This window comes from Schistocerca americana, chromosome 1 (genome assembly GCF_021461395.2).
Source record: "Schistocerca americana isolate TAMUIC-IGC-003095 chromosome 1, iqSchAmer2.1, whole genome shotgun sequence".
In the NCBI taxonomy this organism is placed as follows: Eukaryota; Metazoa; Arthropoda; class Insecta; order Orthoptera; family Acrididae; genus Schistocerca; species Schistocerca americana.
In genome coordinates, this window is record NC_060119.1 from 894,321,219 (window position 1) to 894,344,510 (window position 23,292).

At 39.4% G+C, this 23,292-nt stretch overlaps 1 protein-coding gene across 4 annotated transcripts in view; it reads right to left on the reverse strand.

Moving 5' to 3' along the window:
- Positions 1–1,508: 1,508 nt before the first annotated feature.
- Positions 1,509–23,292, reverse strand: part of LOC124614660 (exportin-6-B) — a 305,273-nt gene continuing 283,489 nt past the window's right edge. For all 4 annotated transcript variants that reach the window (XM_047142962.1, XM_047142963.1, XM_047142964.1 and 1 more), the window contains 3 exons: positions 13,226–13,495; positions 2,548–2,778; positions 1,509–1,873 (listed from right to left, as the gene is read on the reverse strand). In XM_047142962.1, coding sequence (XP_046998918.1) covers positions 1,772–1,873; positions 2,548–2,778; positions 13,226–13,495 — 603 coding nt within the window. In that variant the 3' untranslated portion in view covers positions 1,509–1,771. The remainder of the gene's footprint in view (positions 1,874–2,547; positions 2,779–13,225; positions 13,496–23,292) is intronic.

A 23,292-nucleotide genomic window follows, 5' to 3' on the forward strand; every position in this document is an offset into this window, starting at 1 on the left:
TAACATTTACTTTAGAGGCAGTTTACGACTGGAGTCAGAAGGAATTTACTCATCATTTTATAATTTTAATGATTTCTTGGATTTAATGTCTTAACTCTTTTTGAATATGAACAAACTTTTCCTATATCATTTTTGCCTCCAGCTACAACGAAGCCTTTTTGGACAGGGATGTAAGGATTCCGCAGCCGCTTACCTAAGGTAAATGTAGTTTGATTTCACAAAGGTCGAGGTAAGCTAGATATTGACAGCTGAGCGCCAGAGAGATACAGCAATTGCTAGTAAGTGGACTGCAGGCAGCATGCAGGAAGAAGTCGCAAAGTGAGCTGTAAGAGAGCCCGTAATACATCCTGTCAACTGAGTGTGTCCCCGATGCCACAGGTTGACCTTCAGCAATTTACTGATCATGACATAAGAGTTTACTTTGAAGTGTTTAAATAAGTATCTACATTGTACCATGATCACGCATTTCGTGTCAACTGTGCCGGCCACCTACAATTGGTCTTCAGCAAGGACAGTGGTGTCGTTTTGCTAATTAATGCTACAGCGTGTGAAGATATCAAAGAGAGACCTGTGAGTAGTATAACCATCATTAAATTCTAAGGTGACAGGAGTACCTGCAACACATTTGTGTAAAATCTAGAATGTAACACTTAATTACAATGGAACACCATAGTGATTATTGTTACACTAGAACATTATTGACTGTTTTAATTCATTACTCAGCAGCTGAAAGACTGATACAGAAAACACCCACAACAGTATTAGCTGATCAGCCCCTTATTCTTAGGACACAGTCAGTGTAACTCATTTATTAGGCTGCTATTCGGTGGTTATCAATAACATCTAAACCACTTGGGAGAGTTTCAGTCTGAATGTTCAATTCACAGGTACTATTACCTTGTGGTCCTGACAGTTGCCAACATGTCTCTTCTTGTTGTAGACACACAGTATAGTATTGCTATGAGTGGAGCAGGGAAGAGAAACTGACTCCAAACCTTGGTTCAAGAGAGACAATGTAAAGGAAGTCATTATTTGTAATCATAGACTACAATCAATGAGTCAATACAGGGCTGCAAGAGGTCAGAAGCTGTTGTGTCACAATGCCATGTCTCACAACCTTTATGCTTCCATTTACATGGGTATCAGAGGCTTATATCCATGTCCATGTTGTTTACCATAACAAGTTGTTTACATGACTATCAAGCAACTTACCTCTCTCAGGTCATTAAACCAGAGTAGCTCCTGAAAATATAATGAAGATCTGAACCTCCAACACCACTATGTTTGGAGTTACAAGAGCAATTTGCAATAGATATATGATACAAACAGAAATGAATTAATTGTAGTAGAGCTCTTTTTATTGGTTGTAAAACCTTCATTATCTTCAGGAAATCCATAAAACAAACACACAAACACACACACACACACACACACACACACACACACACACACACACACACACACACACACCAGAGAACAGTGCCAGAGTAACAATTAAAACTCATTGCTTCTTTCAGATTTCTATTTTATATCTGTGAACAATACACAACTATACAAAATAAGAAAATTTGCACCATTCTTCTTCTATAAGAAGTTTAATAACAGCAAAATACGTAATAAGACAATCTTTTTGATTCAGGACTTTCATCCTAATCATCATTAGCAATATAAAAATTCACAAAAGCCTTATGAAGAATATAAAAAGTTACATATATTGGTCCACTTTACACTGCAAAGCTAAAGCCATTTATATGACTGTACACTATAAAGTTCAGAGTTTTACACTGCCCCCAGGAAGACTGCTATTACACAGCCTATAACATCGTAGATCATTTACCAATCTCTGCACGTTCTGGGTAAACGATGGAAGGTCCTGCATGTAAATAAAATACAACAACTTGAATAACTCTTACAAAAGCAGCCTAATAGGGACTAATCAATTTATCCTTATACATGATGAACAGGTTTTTAACCCAAATAAAGTAAGAATGTTGCACATATGAAGAGGAGAGAGGGATAGGGTATGCTAAGGGGATGTAGCACATCGGGATTAGGTGGGAATATAGTAATTGGGGTGGGGGGTGGGGGGAGGGGTGTGGAAATGTGGCAGATACAGCAATGCGAGTGTGGTGCATACAGAGATGAGGGGCGGGGGGCGGAGGACGTAGGGCGAGAGGGGTGGCGGGGCGGGGGGGGGGGGGGGGGGAGGGCATGGGCGGGAGGCAGGGGGTGAGAGTTGGCATGGGTGAGAGGGAGTAGGGGGGGGGGGAGGGCATAGGAAGGTGGGAGGCGGTAGGGGTTGTAGGTTGGTGAGAGCAGTAGTGAAGTGGGAGGAGGAGTAGGGATGTAGGGAGAAGGTTGCCGAGAGGGGGTAGGCGGCGAGTGTGGGTAGGGGGTGATGAGAGGGCTTAGGGAGGTGAATGGTAGGAGTGTTAGATGGGCGAGAACAAATGAATTGAGAGGCTGCAGAAGAGCCTGAAGAGGAGAAAGACGAGACGGTGTAGGAGGGTGGAAAGAGGGATGGAACTTTCATAATTCTATGCTTACCACTTCTTGCCTGAAATTTCTTTGTAAAATCTCCTTTTGATCATTATCCAAACCCTCGGTAGACTGCAGAAACCTGGGGAGATATTCACTGTAGAAGGCAGTAAAATTTACAGATGCCATGTTGTACATTGCTGTTGTAATTTCTTCTTCCAGCAAAGCATGAGATTTGTGTATAAGTGAATGAAATAATACTGTCAAAAACTGCCCCAGCAACTCTTCCTGGAAGATACTCTGCAGAAAGACATTTACAACAGGCATTAGTGCAACCTAACTGTGTTAATGTCAGAAGAACAGGTGCAAAACACATTCAATTCACTAATGAAACACATATCATCTAACTAAAATTACACAAGTAACACACAAATTAAAAATATGAAACAACAAAAATTATTCAGTTAAATCCTGATATGCCATAGTCCAATACACTGCGGATACAGATATAACATGGTGTAAGAATCTAATTATAGTTTGCAGGTCTCTGTAATATCATTTACTGCTGCAACCTTCAAGCCTTGAAAACAATAACCGTGAGGAATATGAGCAAATAATCTCAACCATTGGTCTTTCTTATTATCAAGAATGGTTGCTAGACAGAAACCTGAATATATGTGCCATGTTTAACATTGTGAAGCAGTCAACAAAATGACTATGAAAAAACGGTTGACAACAGTTGAAATGAGTAAAATCATAATGATGATCATGCTTCATTCATTCAGCATCTATATTTTTCTGCAATTGTTATGATGTAGCAGTAACAATGATTAAAGCTCAAGTCACAAAATTTCACATTGATTTACATGGCAACAAAGACTTTATTACTTCTGAGAGATAGTGTTAAAGTGGGAATGTCAGTACAGAATGAGCCAAATGAAAATAGGAGGAGAAGTAGGGCCTTCCAATGGTCAATGTTCTTCACAATTTCTTGAAATTTTACACTGAGTGATAAGATGAACATTTAAGTTATAATCAAGCGTTCAACTGTGATGCAACAACAATTTATTCTTGCCTGCTTCCAGCCAGAACTCTAAATGTAAAAAACTCAAGAAGTAAGCTGCAATTCAAAATGAAGAGAGACAGAATTATCTTTCTCCTTGCCACAAATAAATCACATAGTCATAAACTGAACCTCTTTGTATAGGTAAAAATACAAGCCTGAGATGTTTTGAGCACATTTAACATGCCATCATTACAGTTCACATCTTGGATGACATGTGAAATCACCATAAAGTGGCTTTGTGCTTCATCAGTAAAAGCACCTGCAATCACTTATTAATCCTTGGTCACAAACATTGTCTTTGCTCAAAAACCTTCTTTGCTCAAAAACCACATCAGTATTAACTCAGTCAATGTGTCAGTGCCTCATAAAAGGATTTAAGGCTCGTTATCAGCATGAATTTCTCATTCATCCTGATGAGGAAATGGAAAAGTTCTTGAAATCTGTAGCTCTGTACACTGTTGCATATTTAACAGTCCTGACAAGGCAAAGCATTAGAACTTGCAGGAACAAGTCTTCCATGGAAGAAAACACATCAGATGAAGAAGAAACTAGCTCCTTTTCTCATGAAGTAATGAGTGTCATCAACACGGGATATCAAACTGGTTACATGTTTTTAGACTTTCAGAAGGCTTTTAACACCATTCCTCACAGGCACCTTCTAATCAACCAGTATGCGTACTGAGTATCAGCTCGGTTGTGTGACTAGATTCACAATTTCCTGTCAGAAAGGTCACAGTTTGTAGTAACTGACAAAGTCATAGGACAGCTCATTCACAGGATAAAATTATAACTATATGGCCAGTGATGAAGGAAGTGTCTGGTCAGCAGCACAAGGTTGAGGATATAAAGTCAGTATGCAGTAAAAATGTTTCTGTTACTAATAAGTCAGATATTTGTGAAGTATCTAATAATCGGTTTCTGAACATAGCTGGTAAATTAAATAATAACTTAGTTTCTACAGGAAATCATATAACTCTTTCTTGAAAAATGGCTGGCTGAGACTGACATCCGAAATGCACTTCTGTGATACTGACAAGGGGGAGAATGAGTTGATGGTTAAATCACTGAAGACTAAGGACTCATAGATATGATGGAGTATCCAGCACAATACTGAAGTACTATGCTGCACATTTTAGCCCTGTACTTAGCCATATTTGTAATTTTTACTTTAAGAATGGTCAGTTTCCTGAACAATTCAAGTACTCAGTAGTAAAGCCACTTTATAAAAAGGCAGAAAGGGATAATGTAGACAATTTTAGACCTATTTCTATGTCATCAATGTTTGCTAAAGTTATTGAAAAGGCTATGTATGTAAGGATAATTGATCATTTCATTTCACATAATTTGCTGTCAAATGTACAGTTTGGTTTTAGAAGTGGTGTAACAAATAAGAATGCTATATTCTCTTTTCTCAGTGAGGTATTGGATGGATTAAATAAAAGGTTTCAAATGCTAGGCATCCTTTTTATTTAACTAAGGCATTTGAATGTGTTGATCACAAAATATTGTTCCGGAAAATGGACCATTATAGAATACAGGGAGTAGCTCACAACTTGTTCACCTCTTACTTTAAGAACAGACAGCAAAAGGTCATTCTCAACCTATTGATAATGGCTATGATGTGATGTCCGAGTGGGGCACAGTTAGATGTGGGGTGCCCCAGGGATAAGTGCTGGGGCCATTCCTGTATTTTATTTATATAAATGTGCCCTTGTATTACAGGTGATTCTAAAATATCTGCTTGCTGATGACACTAGCTTGATAGTAAAAGATGTTGCATGCAGCATTGGTATTTTTTCAAATAGTGCAGTTCAAGACATAAGTTCATGGATTGTAGAAAATAAAGTAATACTAAATCACAATAAGATTCAATTTTTACACTTTCTAATACACAATTCAACAAAACCTGACGTTATAATTACAAAGAATGGGCATATGACTAGTAAGATTGAACAGTTCAGATTTCTAGGTGTTCAGAGAGATAGTAAACTGTCATTTGGTTTGTTCTGGGGAGCAAAAACAACTAAGGCCATATGCGTCCACATCAGAACCTTAGAACACTAATACAAGTAAGAGGTTAAAAGTGACTACACATTAAGCCCAGTCAATGAAAGGAAATAGAACTAAAAACAAGGCCTACCTCTTTGAGGAAGGTCCACAAAATATGCCATAGAGACAACAGAGGTCCCAAACTTTAGATTACATGTCCTTTGCCACGTTACTACAATGGATAAAAGTAAAATGCTGTCAACAGCCCCATTTAGTTTGCTAAAGTGACCTGTAACTCAGAAGGCAAATCTGCATTAGAATGTAAGTGGTTAAAAAAAGGGCATTTGAGAAGGAAATGGTGAACCATCAAAAGTTGATGACAATGAGCACAAAGTGGTGGGGGATCACCACTTAACAAATTCTGATGGCTAAAACAAGAGTGCCCGATACGCAACCTAGCTAAAATGATCTCCTCACAGTGAGAGAGTCAAGACGATGTTGGCCAAGCAGCTGGGAGAGGTTTAATTCCACGGAACTTGTTCCCATGAAGAGAAGACCAGTGGTGATGCAAAAGTGATACCACCTGCTGACTGACAGCTACACGGAGATCATCAAATGGAATGGACATCACGGTGGCTCCCTCAAGAGTGAGCAAGTGGACACTTTCTAGGACCCATTGCACTAAGGGATGGACTGCGTATAGCACACAGATGCTCTGAAGGGCACTAAGAGATTTGGAACAGATGACACAACTGAAAAGCCTATGTCACCGGACGTACTGCTTGGCCTGATACAGAGCGAAGAGTTCTCCTGTAAACACTGAGTAGTGTCCTGGAAGCCAATACTGAAAATCCTCGGTGCCAATAATGAAGCCACACTCAATACCACAGTCAGTCCAAGAGCCATCAGTGTACACAAGGGCACTATTGCAAAGTTCCATGCAAAGATTGTGAAACTTACAATGATAGATCGAATCTGGAGTAGTTTCCTTAGGAAACAGCTCTTTGTAGCAGAGAAGAGGGACGCACCCCATGCTAGTGGTCAAAGGAGTCACTGAAGAAGAAGGCTTAGGATGGGCTGGCCGGGCTTGGCTGACAAATGGCATGCATGTCTGCTGAGGATGAGGAGAAGCAATAGTTTGACATGAAAAGTGGTCTACTTTGGTTATTTTCATTTGCTTATGACATATGGCATTATATTTTATGGTAAATCTTCCCATTCTCAAAGGGTATTTCTAGCTCAGAAACAGGCAGGTATTCTGACACTGGGCTCTCAATAAATACATTCTTTAATGTCATTTCTTGCTAACAATATCAGCTTATTTCCAAGAATTAGCAGCTTTCATTCAGTTAATAGTATGCAGAATTCCAGTCTGCTTTTGGATCGCACCTTCTTGACTGTCGTACAGAAAGACGTGTAGTATTCTGCTGCATCCATTTGCAATAAGCTACCACAAGAATTCAAATATCTTAGCAGTTAATCCAAGTGGTTTCGAGTATGAACTAAAGAATTTCCCTATTGGTCACTCCTATTCTATCAAGGAGTTCCTTGAAAAGTAAGCTAATTCCCACATTACTTTGTCAATTCTATATACATGAACCTATGGTTTTTTTGTCTTTTTACCGTTTATAAACATTTTATTTTTTCTGTTATTACTTTTCTGTTGTAATTTCATGAACAGACACATTCCATAGCCAGGGAGATTTGCTCCTCAATTTGGTCCTATAGAACTAGAAATGTAAAATAAAATAAATAATAAAAAAGTAAAACAGAAGTGATATCTGACATTCACCAAGGAAGCGTTATAGGCCTTCTGCTTTTGCTAATCTATATAAATGATTTAGAGGACAATCTGAGCAGCCCTAAGTACATTGCTGTTATTGACCATTAGATGATCAAAACAAATTGCTTAACAATTTAGACAAGATATCTGTATGGTGTGAAAAGTGGCAATTGACTCTAAATAATGAAATGTGTGAAGCCACCCACATCAGTACTACAAGGAATCCAAGAAATGTCAGTTACGTGATAAATCAAACAAATCTAAAGGCTGTAAATTCAGCTAAATGTCTAGGTTTTAAAATTACAAGTTACTTAAATTGCAACAGCCACATAGATACTGTTGTGTGGAAAGCAAACCAAAGAATGTGATTTCTTGGCAGGATACTCAGAAAACACAACAGGTCTATAATAGAGAGTGCTTACACTACGCTTGTCTGCCCTCTTCTCAAGTATTGCTGTGCAGCATGGGATCCGCATGAGATAGGATTGATCACGGACATCAAAAAAGTTCAAAGAAGGGCAACTCATTTTGTATTATCACAAAGTATGGGAGAGAGTGTTATGGATATGATACGTGAATTGGACTGGCAATCATAAAAGCAAAGGTGGTTTTTGCTGTGGCAGGATTTTCTCATTAAATTTCTGTCACCAACTTTGTCCTTAGGAGGAACGATCATCGTAATAAAATGATTAATCTATTGTCCGATGTATGGTCAATGAGGAATACGGTCCGCGTCTAACTCCAAGTTATCAGAATACTGATTTAGTAGATGTTGGCATTTAATCATGATTTAAAATGATTTCATCTACCTGGCAGATTAAAACTGTGTGCCCGACCGAGACTCGAACTCGGGACCTTTGCCTTTCGCGGGCAAGTGCTCTACCAACTGAGCTACCGAAGCACGACTCACGCCCGGTACTCACAGCTTTACTTCTGCCAGTACCTCGTCTCCTACCTTCCAAACTTTACAGAAGCTCTCCTGCAAACCTTGCAGAACTAGCACTCCTGAAAGAAAGGATATTGCAGAGACATGGCTTAGCCACAGCCTGGGGGATGTTTCCAGAATGAGATTTTCACTCTGCAGCGGAGTGTGCGCTGATGTGAAACTTCCTGGCAGATTAAAACTGTGTGCCCGACCGAGACTCGAACTCGGGACCTTTGCCTTTCGCGGGCAAGTGCTCTACCAACTGAGCTACCGAAGCACGACTCACGCCCGGTACTCACAGCTTTACTTCTGCCAGTACCTCGTCTCCTACCTTCCAAACTTTACAGAAGCTCTCCTGCGAACCTTGCAGAACTAGCACTCCTGAAAGAAAGGATATTGCAGAGACATGGCTTAGCCACAGCCTGGGGGATGTTTCCAGAATGAGATTTTCACTCTGCAGCGGAGTGTGCGCTGATGTGAAACTTCCTGGCAGATTAAAACTGTGTGCCCGACCGAGACTCGAACTCGGGACCTTTGCCTTTCGCGGGCAAGTGCTCTACCAACTGAGCTACCGAAGCACGACTCACGCCCGGTACTCACAGCTTTACTTCTGCCAGTACCTCGTCTCCTACCTTCCAAACTTTACAGAAGCTCTCCTGCGAACCGTGCAGAACTAGCACGAGTTCGAGTCTCGGTCGGGCACACAGTTTTAATCTGCCAGGAAGTTTCACATCAGCGCACACTCCGCTGCAGAGTGAAAATCTCATTCTGGAAACATCCCCCAGGCTGTGGCTAAGCCATGTCTCTGCAATATCCTTTCTTTCAGGAGTGCTAGTTCTGCACGCTTCGCAGGAGAGCTTCTGTAAAGTTTGGAAGGTAGGAGACGAGGTACTGGCAGAAGTAAAGCTGTGAGTACCAGGCGTGAGTCGTGCTTCGGTAGCTCAGTTGGAAGAGCACTTGCCCGCGAAAGGCAAAGGTCCCGAGTTCGAGTCTCGGTCGAGCACACAGTTTTAATCTGCCAGGAAGTTTCACATCAGCGCACACTCCGCTGCAGAGTGAAAATCTCATTCTGATTTCATCTAGTTGAGAGTTCGACGACTACTACATAGCAGATGTATAGTTTATTAATAACATAGATGTAGAACTAACCTTTACAAACAACAAAAAGGGTCAATATCATCTCTCAACCCTTTTCTCCACAGCAAAGAATTCAGAGTTTAATATATTTAAAACAATTTTCATTTATTGCTCAGTCTAAGTTACCATTTTTAAATACATGAGGTGTTTTTATATCTCTGGATGACCTTTAGTTGTGTCAGCAACCCACCATGTCTATGTCAGAACCTCTTATCAGAGTACTAACAGAGATTCTGACACAAACATGAGAAGTTGCTAATGAAATTATACACATCTGACTATGATCCAGGGAGATCAAAACTTGTCTTGCAGTTAAAAAAGTGCAACTGAGACTGAAGAATAAATGTGAAATTTTTTAAATATCAATACTGTCTCTGTTCTCTCCTACCCTTCATGACTTTCCCTCACGTCTTCTATTTTTGACTATATCAGACTTCAATTTTCATGATTTCATGGAAATATCATAGAGTATATCTAGCAGAGGGGGTCAATTGACCCCTGGTGCCACACTTTTTTTAGAACATTGCTTTTCGTAACTAAAAAGGTATTATTATTGCTGCATTTTGCTACATTCAAATATTGCTGTCTCAAATGAGGGTATGTGCTACGATGGAGACATTTAGTGCTGGACATTGTAACATCTCAGTCATATTCCATGAGTTGCTGCTGTTATTCGCTTATTCAGGTAGATAGTGTGTTTTGTATGTGGTAGGTCTTTTCCATTACTGTGTGTCTGTGTGGCCATACAAATGAAGATATTTTGCATATTCTGGAGATCTCTGATACTTAATCAAAAAGTGACACATGAAATGCTGTCATCCAGAAGAAGGGCTGCTTTGAATGTCCTGAAGGAGAGAGGACGGCCCATTGAATATTCCTGCGACCAAGTGGACGAATCAGTCATCAGTGCCTTCCAACTTTTTTACAAATGCTCAGAATCAACTAAAAAACACCAATTCAATTGTATCATGCAGAAACTGAATGCAGTGATTGGTATCACATAGTTAGAGATGCTCTTTGTATTAAACATGATTTCTTGAATTACCATTACTTGAGTTCTTGGGCACCTAATTTTATCAGGATTAAAAAAGATTCCATGTACTTGTCAGATTCCTTAGCTTTCATGAGAAGTTCATGCAAAGCTGCCATTACTGCCCTGGTAGAAATATTACTATTATGAACACTTACTTTGAAGCAAAGCAAGGTCCAGATTTACCTAGTTAATGCTAAGCAAATCTGACCAACACAGACTCAAGTTTCAGATAGCTGCAGGTGTAGCATACCAGTACATTTGCAATGGCTTACCATACCTTGGTAAGGAGGAAGGTGAACCTTGGTAAGGAGGCAGGCCAACCAGATAAGCAGCCACTGGGGGTTCGTCAACATCCCCTCTCCTCACTGTAACGTCTCTACACCGAGGAAGGAATGTGACAACAGAAAACTACTTCACATCCCTTCAAGCTTGCCAAGGAACTTCATCAGGAGAAAATGCTATTAGTGGTTACAATGAACAAGACGTACTGAAAAATCCACAATTGCATGATGAAGACCAATAAAAACTTACATTCCACCATCACGCTGGAAAAGATTGATAAGCCACAGTGCACCTTAACAGTGTACCATGTAAAGTAGATCATCATTATCCTCATCACACTGCATCATAAAGAAGAAGAGAGTGAAGAATAGGGAAGAGGAAAACAGAAACAGTTACCTTCTGTAACGGCACAAAGTGTGGTATGATCGTCGTTATTCAAATGATTCATAAGTATTCAACTATGACCTCTTGTGGGAGATACCTGATAAAACCTCTGGAGTGGCCCCAACAAAATTTGGCACAGAAACAGCAGGCCTCCTGATTATCAGCATTGTGGAGTTTCTACCTAGCTCCAACAGAGTGGAGGTACCAGCCAAAAGATGTTTATCCCAGTCACCAGCGTATCGGCTGCCCTGTACGATAGACATGTTGTGTGGGAACAGTTTCAGCCTGCCACATCAACCTGCTTAGTAGGCAGCCTACATGTCAGGGACAAGAAACAGCTTTTACACACCCAATTGGCATGATGTGTTGCAGTGTACCAGCCTGCTTTATCACCCTACTCTACGTGGTGGGCTGTACACCAGGGGCAAGTAAATGATTTTTAAGTGCCTAATGTGTAGCCTGCCCTGCATGACAGCAATGTTGTGGGAGTAGTATCAGCCTGCTTTATTTAAGTTTATTGATGGGGCGACACGTGCCAATGAGCATAGCTGGGGGCAGGTTGAGATGGATATGGGGGGGGGGGGGGGGGGGGGGGGAGATTGACAGAGTGTGGGGGAGGAGGAAATGAGCTGTCTCCAACTCAGCAACTCTGCTATATGCAGAGTAGCAACTTTCCTTCTCACAATATTGTTACATTCCATCCTGGGTTTTCCATTGTTTGATTTTTGAAATGAACAATTGTGAGAAATGTGAATGATGTGCATGAAAAGTACCAATAATATGCTCTATGTGAGACTTCAGTTTTTAGAAACAAACAAGTTAAATAAATGAAGAAAAGTTGGAAACTGATCACATTTCTGGATAGACATGCAATGTTTTGTAACCATAACGGTAACGTGAATGTCTCTGAACTCTGAAGTAAGGCTCTGATTGAAATGTGTACATGACTTACAAGTTAATGGAAAAATATAGGTCTCACTTCAAGCGCATTGGGAATTTAAGACAAATCTCATTACGGGTCAGATGAATTTATCCCACTGTTATAGGGGTATCACATTTTCCTCTGTTATAGTGTTAATATATCATGGTGCAAAACAAAATTTTATCTGGAACTGTCCATGTGTTGTTCTGACCACACTGCAGAAGTTTCACTGGGAAGCCCTCACACATCCTCCATACCATTCCGATCTCTCCCCAAGAGATTTGAATATTTTTGGAACCCTGAAGAAAGACAGTGACGGTCATCAGTTTGCTTCAAATAAAGAAGTGTGTGCCTGGGTACAATCATGGTTCCACAGGCAACCGGAAACATTTTTCCAAGAAGGCATTGACCATTTTGCCTCACAATGGTATAAATTTATTAAAAGTTTTGGGGATTGCTTCTGAAATAATAAACAATTTACTTACTTTTTTCCATTTGTCTTGTTCTTGTTTGACTGCCCCTCATATAAGGTATGTATATATGTCTGTATAAAACTTTTTCAAAGACTGCTGTAAATTTATTTTAATATTTAATGACTATTCAGAGAATGTGTAACAATTACATCAATGTATGCACACTTCTGAGATGTTACAGAGTCTGTGATGACAGCATAAGAAAACATGACATGAGGATGAAATGTATTTCCTAAATACAGATTAACTATTAAAATAAATTTGCAGCAGTCTTCAAAAAAGTTACAGAAATTAGTAGAAAGCTACACAACTTGCTACTAGTCCATAAATGCAGGTTGCTGTGACCAAAAGCATGCACAAATACTACACTTTTTGGTCTAAAAAAAAAAAAAAAACCATACACACGAAAGGGCAACTAAAAAGCATCTTCTGCTGATGTTATCTACTGAGTGTATCGTTTATTGAAAACATACTAACAGCTTGAATTAAAATATACCTAATTCACGCCAGTATAATTTTTCACTTTACATACATGGAAACAACTAACCATACGAGGATAGATCTCTACTCATAGAGTAGCCTTTAGCAGCAAACAAATACACAGAAACGACTACTACTACTACTACTACTACTACTACTACTACAGCAACAACTACAACTCTCTCTCTCTCTCAACGACTCTTCTACATTGTGAGTGGGGATTTACTGTTAATTTATATATAAATTATGTTTTGTAGAAAATATTGTACTCACTCTATGGTAAAGTTTCCATTTGATGTTTATTTGCTCAAGACTTTTCAGGTTCTGGCCAAAAATATTAATATCTGGTTGCAGCAATGACTGCCCATATGCTCTAAGAATAGAAATCAATTGTTCTCTGTTGTCAATATGTTCTGATCCAGCATTTTGATTAAGTGCTTGAAGAAGAGGCGTGTTATAGAAATATTGCCATTTGTGCATCATTACAGCATGCAGCAGCCCGAACAAAGCAGGCTTTATTTCTGGTGAGGGAGATTCTGCAACCTGTGAAAAATTCCTGTTTAATAGTAAAAATATAACTGCAAAACAAATTAAGTCAGAACAAACATTAACAAATGGCCTACAGATATTTAAAATTTTAATTAATATAATTATTTTAATGAAACAAGTATAATGGATCTTGTGAGACAGCAATATAAATATCAGCAAGAGAAATTGATTTTATTAGGTGAACTATTGGTGTATTCATAATGAATGTGTGCGCAGTATGCTCCTAATGGACGAAAGCAATAGAATACCTGGATTAAATGAGAAAAACTCGGACTGAAATGTGCGTTGCCTATAATATCTACGAAAGAACAATCTTATCAAATGACCTTTTAAAAATCTTAAATAAATTCTGGTCATACGTCAAGTCTGTCAACAGCACTTGGAACTCACAGATGATACAGGAACTGAAATTGTGAGTAACAAAGTAAAATCAGAAATGCTCACAATGATTATCAAATACTGTTTTGCAAAGGTAAGTCCAAAAGTATTGCTACAGTTTAATTCTCACACCACTGTAAAGATGAGTAACATGGATATTAGTGTAAGTGACTGGCACTGAAAAATGGCTAAATTTGTTAAAATTGAAAATATCTCTAAGGCCTATGGAAATCCCCCTCAGAATCCATATAGAATTTTCTGCAAACTTAGCCTCTCTTTTAATCACAATATACTGTAAATCACTGAAAAAAAAAGTGCCCAGAAGTTGAAGAAAGCATTGGTCACACTCCTCCACAAGAAGGCCAGGAGAAGTGAATTACAAAACTTCCATCCAATGTCTTTGACATCCATTTGCTGTAGCTTCTGAGCACATATTCTCAGTCCAAATATAATGAGATACTTTGAACACAATGCATCCTCCACACCAACCAGCAAGCTATACCAAAAACAGGTCAAGCAAAAACAGACTTTTACGTTTTTCATTTGACATCCTGAAAGCCAAGGACCATGGCTGTCAGGTAGATGCAGTATTTATTAACTTCTGAAAATAATTTGACTTGGTAGCACACCAACGCTTACTGATAATACGGGGTAGAGTGCACACAAAAGAACTTTGTCACACCTGTGCAGATGCAGCAGTAGGGGAATGGTGGCAGCTTCACTGTGAACAGCCACCATGAAATAGGGGGAGTGCAGTTCAACATCTGAGATCTGCACACAAATCTATATCTCAAACAACTGTATTAACATATTAGGTCGGTATGATCAATAATTTGACAAATACAGATCTTTGAAGTCAACAGTTTCTCACTAGAGTAACAAGAAGGAAATAGTTGCATAAAAAAATATCAACCCAAGCAAAAAAAAAAAGTCTGACCACATGTTGCCAGAAGGAAATCTCATTAAACAAAAAATGGATAAAAGAATGTAGTGTAGTGGATGTCACTTGCTGAAAAACTGACAATGTGAAATAAAGAATAAATGCCACATGATAATTTGATGTTAGTTCTCTGATAAATTGTTTGTCAATCTATACACACTATTAAATTTAAGTACCCTGCCTCATTTTTGTATCTATACATGAATGCTAGTCTCGGGAACTACTTTGGGAATTTTGATATGGTTTTCAATAATAGATACACTGATTCACGAGTAAGGTTTGTATATATAATTTATAATTATAGTACTGATGAGTGTGCAATATATGTATTGTTATCTGTTCCATATTTAATTAATGTTGGGAATGACGCCTCATGGCAATAGTGGAAGCTAACACTTGCCAGAAGTGGCGGTATCTGCCATGAAAAGCATTCAAGTAAACATATGATGTGAACAGCGAAAATTGACCGAACCTACACATATCTTTACGTATTATAAGTTAAAGCCCTCCACTGCAATTTTCTGTCTGCACGTAAAGGCTAATCTTGGGATCTACTGTAAGGATTTTGATATCATTTTTAATAACAGATAAGACTGATTCGTAAGGAACATTTGCATGTATATCATTTATTAACACTACATGGGACAAGTCATCCGGCTGTACATACTTAGCTTTACTTGTGCGAAGCTGGGGCACATTGCTGGTGTTACCTAAATACAAAATTTTCCTCCTTCTTCATCCACATCTTTCCTGATGAACTGAATACTTGTGAAGTACTTGTTACCATTTTTTCACTCCTGCTTTATTCTTTTTATGATGCATCTGCTTCCTTTTTTTGCCCATTCAAATATAAATTTAATGGCACTGTGTATAATCACATGTGCCTGACTGAATGAAGTACTTTTCCTGCATGAACTTATTGGTAGGGATGAAGCGGCATGTCAACTTGGAAAGATAATCACTGGCAAATGTAGAAGTAACTTCAGACGTGCCCTTTCGGAAGTATGATGTGATCCACACTTTCCATGTTCCGTATTAATGACCTGGCACACAATTTTAACAGTACCATCAGACATTTCCCAGTTGATGCAGTTATCTGTAATGAAATACTTTCTGAAGAAGCTGCACAAATGTTCAGTTATGTCCTGATAAGATTTCAAAGTGATGCAAAGTTTGCGGCTCACTTTCAAAAGTTCACATATTTGAAAATATGGACTTAATTAAATAAATAAATTTAGTATCCTATGACTGTGGTATTAATGAGTTACAATTGGAATCATTCAACTCCTACAACTACTAGGAAGTAAATTTGTAAGGATACAAAATGATGACCACATAGTCTCAGTCAGGGGTGAAGCAGGTGGTAGACCGCAATAAACTTGTTGCATACTGGGAAAATTCAATAAATCTAGAGAGGGGACTGCTTACAAAACACACGTGCAACTTATCCTAGAATATTTCTGAAGGGTGTAGGACCCAAACAACGAGCACCATCAGGAGATATTGAATGCATAAAAGAAGGGAAATGGTATTGTCTCAGATTTGTTGACTCATAAGAGAGCATCACAGAGAGGCTGAAGAATTTGAAATGACATATGCTTGAAGACACACACACACACACACACCAACAACCCTGCAAAAGCCTTCTGAAAAAGTTTTGATAATCAGCATTAAGTGAGGAATCTGTTAATACCCTAAAGCCATCTATGTATCAATGTTATAAGGGCACCACAGACAAGATTTCACCAATTACTGCGGACACAGAGCCACTTAAGAAACCATTCTTCCCACATACCATATGAGAACAGAAACTAAAGAAGCACTAATAAGAAGGAAGTGCCCTTTCTCCAAGTACTTCACAGTGGTTTGCAGAGTATGCAGTAAGTGTAGAATACTTATGACATTCTGCGCAAACGTGAGTTCTTTTGATGTGGGTGAAGAAAATAGACATTGATGCCTGTGTCACCAATGAAAGAAGGTTAGTATTCATTTTAAGTCAACAGCTGACAAATGCTGTATTTGGAGGAACAAGCATCAGGTTTATTTAACAACCACTGGGTTGGTATGTCACCAATGAAAGGAGGTTAGTATTCACCCCAAGTCAACAGCTGACAAATGCTAGTATTTGAAAAAATAAGCAGCATGTTTATTTAACAAAAATTGGGTTGATATCAAAATTAAAGAGGGGGACAGTTGAGGATGGACTGCAGCCCCCCCCCCCCCCCTTCCCTTACCCTCTGTGTGTGTGTGTGTGTGTGTGTGTGTGTGTGTGTGACACACACAGAGAGAGAGAGAGAGAGAGAGAGAGAGAGAGAGAGAGAGAGAGAGAGAGAGAGAGAGAGAGTAAAAACAAAGATAAAAAGGGAAAAAACAAGGGAGAAATGAGAGAATGGGAAGAAAGGAGAGAAATGAAGAATGTGTAATAGTGTGGCAGAATGAAATACTGTGTGGGGTTCCATGTTTCCTGAGAACTATTATCCATTTCATAATGTTTGATCCCTTCTATGATTACATCTCATAACAAACATCAATGTGTTGCATCTGGCTGGAATTGTGGAAATGTTTACTTTTTTTGGTGTATAAATATTATATTTTATTTCAAAATGGGGTGTATATGCAGGAATATTTTAGGGAAGGCACACTTTTTGACCCTTTTTTTGGTGAGTGTCTACTTGGACAGTCACAGAAGCTAGACTGCAATTATGTTGACAATTTTCTTTGCACGGCCAAAGATACAACCATTTTCTACTGATAGGCAGACTTCTGTTGCTTCCCAATTAGTCACTTTACCATAATAATGGTGGATGTAGAATGCTGCAATTTGCCTAATGGTGACACAAATGAAACACATGAAAAGTGTAAACACTGGCTCTGTTGCTGCACTTCACAACTGTTACACTTTTATGTACATAAATCTGTAAAAGCACTAAAATCACATGTTTAATTTATTTGCATCTGCCATTCATTGTTGTGTACTTATGTGTGACAGCCTTCATGATATAAATAGTCACTTTGTACTTTTGTGGAATCCTGCATCATTTACAGAGTTGCGGAAATCCCACTGCGACTGGTGTGTGCGCTTACTCTGAGGCTAAAAAAGAACAGCACCCAAGCAGTTCCTTATCACAGCCAGTAAGGAGAAATTCTTAATGTCTCGATATTAGTGGAAGGAAGGAAGGAAGGAAGGAAGGAAGGAAGATTAGGGTTTTATGTCCTGTCGACATTGAGGTCATTATAGCTGGCCAGTGAAAGTAATTTGAAGCAAATGTCAAGAGAATATACAGAAATATCATATCTTGTATCACCAAAAATGTGTGTTCTGGCAGGCAACAGATATCTGCACAGGATGAGTTTACAAAGGGAGTTTTAAGGAGGACAGTACATGACTTCTATGTGAAAAGCAATTTTCAACAGTAGCAGCTGTATAGGAAAAGCTGAAGTGGAAAACTTTCCTCATATGAGTGAAGCATCCTTTTGGTGTGCTATTTGGAAATTTGGCTTCAGATTAAAAAAAAAAAAACACCCACACACCTGGGCTGATAGAAAATAAGCAAGTACCAGGAAGAAGGGATGAGTTCTTAGGGAAAATAAGACATTTGCGAAACACTGGATGGACTATTTATAACAATGATGACCGTTTGTGTGATGCAAATCATTCTAGGTGGTGCATCAAAAATGTAGACAATTATCACTGAGGCATTGTTCAAGAGTGGAATGGCTGCAAAGAGGAATTTAAAGTGTTTGGGTCTGGAAAAAGGATTATAATTTGTCACATTGGGAATGAAGATAGGTTGATGGAAGATGTTGACTTATGTTTTGTTGGGCAAAAAAGAGGTGCAGATTACCATTCTGAGCTGAATGCCAGACACTAGACACTTGTTATAGATCAAGTACCATATCACACAATGATAAATCCAGTATCACGAAATTCATCTATGATATGGTTGGTTGGTTGTTTGGGGAAGGAGACCACACAGCGTGGTCATCGGTCTCATCGGATTAGGGAAGGATGGGGAAGGAAGTCGGCCGTGCCCTTTCAGAGGAACCATCCCGGCATTTGCCTGGAGTGATTTAGGGAAATCACGGAAAACCTAAATCAGGATGGCTGGACGCGGGATTGAACCGTCGTCCTCCCGAATGCGAGTCCAGTGTCTAACCACTGCGCCACCTCATTCGGTCATCTATGATATGGGGGAAGGATTCTATTGCTGAATGGTTGGAAAGCAATAACACTGAGTTTCCATCTAATGCCATGTTACATGAGGAATTTACTAAAGCAGGCCTACTGGAGCAAATGCAACTGCACTTCACATCACTAGAATATATGTTGGAAAGTGTATTGTGCTCAGTGGACAATGATATTAAACTTCTGTGGTTGCCTGTGGCATACTGTGAATTCAATGCCATGAAACATATCTGGTCCTTTTTCCAGAACAAAGTAGCAAAGGAGAACAAGAATTTTAAGATAAATGATACTTTACAGTTGTGTGACTCATTCTGGAAAGTGCTCTCCATAGCGTCTGGAGAAATTCAGTGAATAACGTGCACAAACTAGAAAACATTTAAGCACAAAGAGCTCACTATCTTGGCATGAAATGAAATGTGCGTGTAGGTAGACCCTCACGTTGGGTAGACCAGTTGCATGGTTGGCACCACTTTGGTGACTTGTGTGTCAATGAGTATGAAGACACCACAACACCCAGTCTCTGAACATATAAAATCTCTAACCCAGCCAGGAATTGAACCTGGGTCCCTTGAATGGCATTCTGCCATGCTGATCACTCAGGTATGAAGGTGGACTCTCTTGATATAGCAACAGATTGCTATTGATCCAAATAGACAGCTGCAGCAGCAGCAAGATCTCAACCAGCAACAAAGTGATTAGGGTAGATTTATTTCAATAAATTTTTTTGATAGTTTCAAACCCCTCCTTGCTCTAATGTAATGTAGTCTGGCTGACTAGAAGCTAGTTTTCTTGTCTGTTGATGCTGGTGAGATGCTCCTTTCCTGTCTTGTTGGGATTTTACGTATTTTTGATGTTTGTTGTTTGCGGTTTTCGATGTGTATGTGTGGTTTAAATGATTCTGTTATGTTTTTTATTCACAATGACAGGTGGTTTCGATTTACTACAGCATTTTTTTGTTTTCAGTAGTATGTATCCTAGTCTTTAATAACACTAGTGCCCTCTCATGTTAGATGTGTTCCTTAGTGCAAGCTTCACCTGCTTGACACAAGCATACAGTCAAATTGGTTTCATATTTTCTATTGTATGTCAGTCTTTTAACTGGTTCTGATATGTTTTATTTATTAAGACAGAGGGTTTGAATTGGCACAACCTTTAAAATTTTGATGCAGATTATATGTATCCCTGGGTTTTAATGTGCGCGAGTGTCTCGCGCATACCACAAGTGCCCTCTCTGAGTGAAACCGTCTGCCCTAGGGCTTCCACACCCTCTTCACACTAGTTCACAGGCTAATTACTGATTATGTGCCATGTTCGCATTGACCTACTCTTCGTAATTATGCCGTACAGATGGAAGCGATATTTTAATTTTAACTACTGACGACACCTTTGGCATGATTGTTTTATGTATCTCCACTGCAGGATGTGATTTTAGTAAGTGACTAGATGCTAGTTTTTGTGCTTTTAATACTTTGGTGATTTTCACGGTTACTTAAAGCTATAAGTGTTCGTTTTTACTTCTTTCTCAGTCATAGTGCTAAGTATTTTGCTAATGCAAGTGTCTTCTGTTCAGGTGCATTTTTGCTTCTGATGAAGGTATATTTAGATATACCAAAACCGAGGTCAAGGATTTCAAAATATCTTTATCCTGCGACTGTTTGGCTGTTATCATTTACTGAGAAGATTTTCAACAGTTGCTGCTTCAGTCATGTATCAAAAATTTTGATTTAAGAAATTCATCATAGATTCTCGCATGTAGTTCAAGGAAATTTACTTTGAAAGTAAAGCCTAGTTTACATGACGACATTAGGTTGCAGGCAACTGCACTACCGGCCACTGCACTTGCGCGCGCGTTTGCCGAACTCGTTGGTGAAACTAAACACTTTTAGCGTGTTATAACTTTGGCAACACTAATTGCGTGAGTTTTGAGATTACATGTGTTCATAGTGTGTGGAACAACTGAAATATGAAGTGGGGAACCGATAATAATATTCACTTTTTGGATATCTATGCTTTGCCAACATATTGCACCTTCATGTGTGATCGAGGGTTGACTGAAAAGTAATGCTTCCACCTTGGTAACTCTTCAACAGTTGGTAGCATTGGTATGTGGCAAGTACTGGCTTATTCTGTAGCCTCTTCTCTACAGCTCCAGTTCGCAGGAAGCCTCAGCACTGAACGGTTGTATTGTTACAGTGTAAAGTATGGAACCCTGTGCAGAAGGTTGGTCAATGTGATTTAAGCAATGTGCAGTTGTTGAATTCTTGACAGCAGAAGGTGTAACCCCAAAGGAGATTCATCAGAGAATGTAAGCAGTTTATGGTGATTGTGTTGATGTGAGTACTGTGCGTCATTGGGTGAGTAAGTTTAAAGATGTTGAGGTGGGAACACCTGCGTGACAAACAAAGAGTTGGACATCCCTGGACAGCAACCACCGAGTTTCACAAGCAAAATGTTGACAGATTGATTCAGGATGATTGTCGTATCACTCAGAAAGAAATTGCAAGCACAATTGGCATTTCACAAGAACGTGTGGGTCACATTATTGTTTCGCTCGGCTATCAGAAGATCTGTGCATGATGGGTACCCTGGACGCTAACTCCTGAAATGAAAGCGCATAGACTTGAAATTTTCCAAGAACTCCTCTCGTGTTACGAGAATGAAGGTGATGCCTTTCTCCGTTAAATTGTGACAGGAGACGAAACATGTGTACACCATTACGACCTGGAGATGAAATGTCAGTCTACGGAATACTGACACAAAGACTCACCTCAGAAAAACAAATTCAAGACGCAGTCCTCAGCTGGAAAAATCATGGCCACAGTGTACTAGGATGCAGATGGTGTCATCCATGTCAATTTCCTTGATCGTGGAACAACAAATCCAGTGTGTTACATCAAAACACTGCGAACTCTGAAACGACAGCTAACAAGGGTCTGAAAGGAAAATGAAAATGTTTTCCTACAGTATGACAATGCCAAACAACACACTTCATGTGCCACCACAGCAGAACTTCAGAGACTGAATCTCACCACTGTAGGGCATCCTCCATACAGTCCAGATTTAGCACCGTCTGACTTCCATCTGTTCCTGATAATGAAAGATGATCTACCGGGACATCATTATGCTTCTGATGACAACGTTGAGATAACTGTGAGACTGTGGTTGCGGAAACAGAGTGTCGACTTCTTCCACGACGGCTTCAGAAAACTTGCTAATCATTGGCAGAAATGTATCCAATTGGCTGGTGATTATGTGGAAAAGTGAATATTGGTAATTAAAAATAACATTGTAAGGATTATTACTGCATCTGATTTATTAAAATATTCCCATCCAAACCCAATTAATGAAGATGGAGGCATTACTTTTCACTCAATCCTCGTAGATGGTTTGACAATATCTGAGCAGGAGGGCAAAATTTATTGAATTAGGAGCACATATGTAATTGAATTAAGAAAAATACAAGCAAGTACAATCTGGCTGTGGAAATGCTCTCGTCTACGAGACCAAAATCCCATCGTTAGAGTTGGCTGACACTTTTTTAAGGAATATTGTTGATAGGAGGGAAAGGTACACAAATCAAAAAGCTGTATTCTTTATTCAATAATCCAAAACAAAGATGATGTGACTTACCAAATGAAAGTGCTGGCATGTTGATAGACACGCAAACAAACACAAACATACACACAAAATTCAAGCTTTCGCAACCAACGGTTGCTTCTTCAGGAAAGAGGGGAGTAGAGGGAAAGACGAAAGGATGTGGGTTTTAAGGGAGAGGGTAAGGAGTTATTCCAATCCCGGGAGCGGAAAGACTTACCTTAGGGGGAAAAAAGGACAGGTATACACTCGCGCGCGCGCCCACACACACACACACACACACACACACACACACACACACACACACACAAGTAGACATTTGTAAAGGCAAAGAGACATTTGTAAAGGCAAAGAGTTTGCCCAAACTCTTTGCCTTTACAAATGTCTGCTTGTGTCTGTGTATGTGCGGATGGATGTGTGTGTGTGTGTGTGCGCGCGCGCGTGTATACCTGTCCTTTTTCCCCCCCTAAGGTAAGTCTTTCTGCTCCCGGGATTGGAATGACTCCTTACTCTCTCCCTTAAAACCCACATCCTTTTGTCTTTCCCTCTCCTTCCCTCTTTCCTGAAGAAGCAACCATTGGTTGCGAAAGCTTGAATTTTGTGTGTATGTTTGTGTGTGTTTGCGTGTCTATCAACATGCCAGCGCTTTCGTTTGGTAAGTCACATCATTTTTGTTTTTTGATATATTTTTCC